At 42.5% G+C, this 5,059-nt stretch overlaps 1 protein-coding gene across 1 annotated transcript; it reads right to left on the reverse strand.

Moving 5' to 3' along the window:
- Nucleotides 1–1,800: 1,800 nt before the first annotated feature.
- Nucleotides 1,801–3,417, reverse strand: LOC306898704 (general transcription factor II-I repeat domain-containing protein 2-like; the record flags this gene model as incomplete). The annotated part of the gene is made up of 1 exon (XM_079464448.1): nt 1,801–3,417. The coding sequence occupies one exon, from the start codon at nt 3,415–3,417 to the stop codon at nt 1,801–1,803; it is 1,617 nt and encodes a 538-aa protein (XP_079320574.1).
- Between the last annotated feature and the right edge of the window lie 1,642 nt (nt 3,418–5,059).

Genomic DNA, 5,059 nt, shown 5'->3' on the forward strand with positions numbered 1-5,059 from the left:
GACTAAAATAAATACTGCACGGTAACATAAGCTTGCATTACGTTCAGAACATCACCTGTCTGTGTGTGTGTCTGTGTGTGTGTGTGTGCGTGTGTGCGTGCGTGCGTGCGTGCGTGCGTGCGTGCGTGCGTGCGTGCGTGTGTGTGTGTGTGTGTGTGTGTGTGTGTGTGTGTGTGCGTGTGTGCGTGTGTGCGTGTGTGTGAGTTGGAAGTGATTAGTGTATGACAACAAAAGGAAGGGTTGTGTGTTTTGTTCTTCTGTTGTCATGGGATAAATACATCTCTGTGGGCCATTCTGGCTTGTCAAAGGCCTGTTGGGTCATTTTCATTTGCAGTACACTTAACATCTCTGACCTGAACACAACACAAGTGTTTGGTGTATTGTTGTGTTTCTCAAGCCCGGAGTGAGTTTAGTCATCTGTCTCCACTCCAGGATAAACATTTCATCACATTACCACCTGAAGCTTCTCATGCTGCCCTCACAAAAAAACCGAACACTCTTTCACATGTGGAACAACACGAGGTTCGTGATTCGTGACCGAATATACATTCTTCTGTGAACAGTAAATGTCTGAACACAGGCAGTTTCATATGTTTTTGTTTGTAATCCAACTAAACTGCAAGGAAACTTGCACATATGCAGATAGTTTACTACTACAAGCCAAGTATACTTGGAATACTACATGATATCATCAAGCATATAAATATTCTACAAGCACACTTGATTGTTTGTGGTGTAATTCAGTGCATGTAATCTTCTCATTCTGGTTATATGTGCACATAATTGTGTTCAATGTGTCTCAAATCACATCTCTCTAGTATTGTATCTCACACAGCAATGATGAAATCTCACATGTGTCTCAAACTGTGCTCACTGATCATAATCTCAGTTTAACCATGGTTCAGAAAGAGTTTTGACCCGGACACTCGTCAGTAGAATCACACATATAGTCGTGACATCTAAACCACAGCGTGACCTTGTTTCATATAGAGGTCGACTGAATTAATTGTGTAGAGTCTCCATTGAGCAGACCATCTGACCCCGAAACTCATTTAGAAAAATCAATCTCTCAATGACACACATGAGTTGTGTTAATGCATCAGAGACACCAATCTTTCCTCTCATTTACTCATCGTTCTATTGGAAATCTGCTATCATTGTGTTCTATATGTTTCACAATGTCTCTGCTGTTTGTGTTAATATGGATTTACAGGAAAACTGCTCAGAAACATTGTAAAACGTGCCATTGAAATACATTTGAATCTAAATGATCCTGAGGATTTATAAATGTATGATATATTATTTTGGAGGCTATATATTGAAGGCCTATAATTAGATTAAAGCAATTCAGATGTTTTAATGTTGTTTGTTTAAGGCAGGGGTGTCAAATTCAAATTTATTAAGGGCCATGCTGAGGGGTTAGTGATAAATTCAGGGGCCAGACATGCATTTTTAAAGTGTTCTTTTGTTTAATTAATTAATGTAGTGTACTAGTAACTGTACGAAACCTCCTATTAATTAAAATAACAAAGTTTTAATTAAATTTTTCAAGATACTTCAGAACTTCATAATGCAAAACTTTTTTGTCACATGCTGTATATTTTTTTCTCGAAACAAAACAAGAAATAAAGTCTTTGACAAGAAAAACTGATTTACAAAACAAAATGTCAACAAGACTTTGTTATGAAGAATATGAAAACAGTCAACAAGTTCTCGGATATTGTATTATTTTGCTTTCAAATTAAACACATTCATGGATTTATATTGATTATAATCTTAAGAAATTATACATGACACTTTTTAACTCTTACCAGACACTCTGCACCTTTTATTAGAAATTATTTTGTCTATTCTAGGGTTAATGTCTTTTGCCATGGCTACCTTTAATACAGAGACAAGATGCTTGTCTGTGAGGCGGGACCGGTGGGATGTTTTAGTCAGTTTCATTATGGAGAACATCTGCTCGCAGGAGTATGTGCTTCCGAACATAGACATGATGCGTGCAGCATGAAGGCGAAGGTGTGGCATCGATTCAGGGAGTAGGGGTGCAAATTCAGCTGCCCCAACTGACTGGTATTGGGCTTTTAGATGAGTATTACATTGCAATTCAATGAGTTCCAATTGCAAGTGCTCAGGTGCAGTGTCAACATCAACTGCAAATGGATTTGCAGACAGGTCAAAGTTGAACTTCTGAGATTCAAAATCAGAAAATCTTCTGCTGAATTCAGCTTTCAGGGTGTTCAGTTTGTCGGCATACAGTTCAGTCGGGAATTTGATGTTGACTGTGTCACTGACTGACTGGCAAACGGGAAAATGAGACAGGTTGGCTTGGCGCATCTGGCCCTCCCACAGGCGCAGTTTAATTTGAAACGCATTAACAGAGTCTCGCATTTGCGTGATTAGCTGCTTTCGACCCTGGAGTTTTACATTAAGATCGTTGAGGTGCTCCGTTATATCACACAAAAATGCCAAGTCGCTCAGCCATTTTTCATTCTCGAGCTCGGGGATGGACTTTTGTTTGCTTTCCATGAAATGTGCGATCTCAGTGCGAGTATCAAAAAATCTTCGCAACACTTTACCTCGACTTAACCAGCGCACTTCTGTGTGGTAGGGGACATCCTCATGCACGCAATGTTCCTCCTCTAAAAGTGCTCTGAATTGCCGGTGATTCAAACCCCGTGAACGAATAAAGTTTACTGTCTTGTTTACAACTGTCATTACATGTCCCATATCCAGCACCTTCCCACATAGTGCCTCCTGGTGAATGATGCAGTGGTAGGCTGTCAGGTTTTCACCTGTATGCCTCACCTTTTCTCGAACCAAACCCACCAAACCACGGTACTCACCGCACATCGCAGGTGCACCGTCCGTTGTAAGACCAACAAGTTTATTCCACTGCAATTCTGCGTCAGTGACACACTGCTCAACTTGTGAGAAAATGTCCTGTCCAGATGTTGTCCCGTGCATCGCTCTTATATCCAAAAGTTCCTCAGTGACAGAAAACTGTGCGTCTACCCCTCGAATGTATACAGAGAGCTGGGCAGTGTCTGTTTTGTCTGTACTCTCATCTACGGCCAGTGAATATGCAACAAAGTCCTTAGCTTTTTCTTTTAACTGGGCCTGCGTGTCAGAGGCCAGCTCATCCACCCGACTAGCCACAGTGTTTCGGGAAAGGCTGATGTTAGCAAAAGCTTGCTTTTTGTCCGGGCACACAACACCACATACCTTATCCATACAGACTTTAATAAATTCTCCCTCTGTAAACGGCTTGCATGCTCTTGCTATTTCCTCCGCAATAATGAAGCTTGCCTTCACAGCTCCCTCGCTCTGACTGTTCATACGAGTGAACATGTGTTGTTGTTGCTGAAGTTTGTGTTTTAGTTCTTTTACTTTTCGCTGCCGCATATCCATGTCCATGCTTCCATATTGGTCATGCTTCGTTTCGAAATGCCTCCTTAGATTATACTCTTTAAAAACTGCTAGTGACTCTTGACATATTAGACACGTTGGCTTGTTCTTGTACTCACAGAATAAATACTCTGTTTCCCATCTTTGTTGGAATTGTCGATATTCACTGTCAACTTTTCTTTTTTTAGCCATTGTGCTAGCCACCCTTTTAGCTTAATTTGCGTTGTATACAGTTATCATCACCTAGTAGTTATTCTCTGATACAATTAGTGTTGAGTAGAGCACGATAGCGCCCCCTGCGTTTCAATGTTGTCACTGGCCTAATTTTTCACAGCAAACGGGCCACATTAAAAGAATAACCAGAATTTGTTGGAGGGCCTGATTAAAAGTCGTGGCGGGCCGTCTATGGCCCGCGGGCCTTGTAATTGACACATGTGGTTTAAGGAGTAAAGAGTGATAATCTGCAGCCTGCAGGAAACACAGAACTCAATACTGGATCACTGCTTGTTTCAGGACTCTCGGTTTAAAAAGGTTATTACATTTAAAAATGATTAAAGTACATTCACACTTTTGTCTTTACTGTACAGAATATCAATTGATCAAACTGCCATTAAACAGCATATAAACATGTAAAACAACTGGGATTGGCTGCTCTACATGTCAGTCAGATTCTCTAACTGAGGACCAGAATAATCAACAAAGATTGATGACCTGTGCGTCAGTCAGTCAGTCACATGACCTGTGCGTTGGTCGGTCGGTCACATGACCTGTGTGTTAATTGGTCGGTTGGTCAGTCACATGACCTGTGCGTCGGTCAGTCAGTCACATGACCTGTGCGTTGGTCGGTTGGTCACATGACCTGTGTGTTAATTGGTCGGTTGGTCAGTCACATGACCTGTGCGTCGGCCAGTCAGTCACATGACCTGTGCGTTGGTCGGTCGGTCACATGACCTGTGTGTTAATTGGTCGGTTGGTCAGTCACATGACCTGTGCGTCGGTCGGTCAGTCACATGACCTGTGCGTTGGTCGGTCGGTCACATGACCTGTGCATTGGTCGGTCGGTCACATGACCGGTGTGTTAATTGGTCGGTTGGTCAGTCACATGACCTGTGCGTCGGCTGGTCGGTCACATGACCTGTGTGTCGGCCGGTCGGTCACATGACCTGTGCGTCGGTCAGTCGGTCACATGACCTGTGTGTCGGCCGGTCGGTCACATGACCTGTGTGTCGGCTGGTCGGTCACACTGCAGGGACCTGTTGGCTGTTTCACAGGTGCATGACAGATATTTCTCTGTTATTTCTTTCACGATACTTAAAGAAAACTGTCATTCAGTTAAAAAATGTGCGCGTTTCTTCATTGGATCAGACAGCAGAAATCGTCTCAGTCTTTAGCGTAACCAGATGTGCAGGTTGTCAGGAGCGTCATTTCTTCTGAACAGATTGCTTGCACATGGCCTGGACGCTGTCGTCTCAGCAGTTTTTTCTCTGGTTCAGTATGAGGAAGATGATGGTTGTCAGTTTGATTTATTGCCATAGTTTTGTGATGACTACAAAGACGACCTTTCATTGCTCAATGTCACCAGACGTCAGCCGCAGATTACTGTCATAAACATCAGATAGTCACACTCAAATGTTCCTGTGACAGACAAATT

This window comes from Barbatula barbatula (assembly GCF_947034865.1).
Source record: "Barbatula barbatula genome assembly, chromosome: 9".
Lineage (NCBI taxonomy): Eukaryota > Metazoa > Chordata > Actinopteri > Cypriniformes > Nemacheilidae > Barbatula > Barbatula barbatula.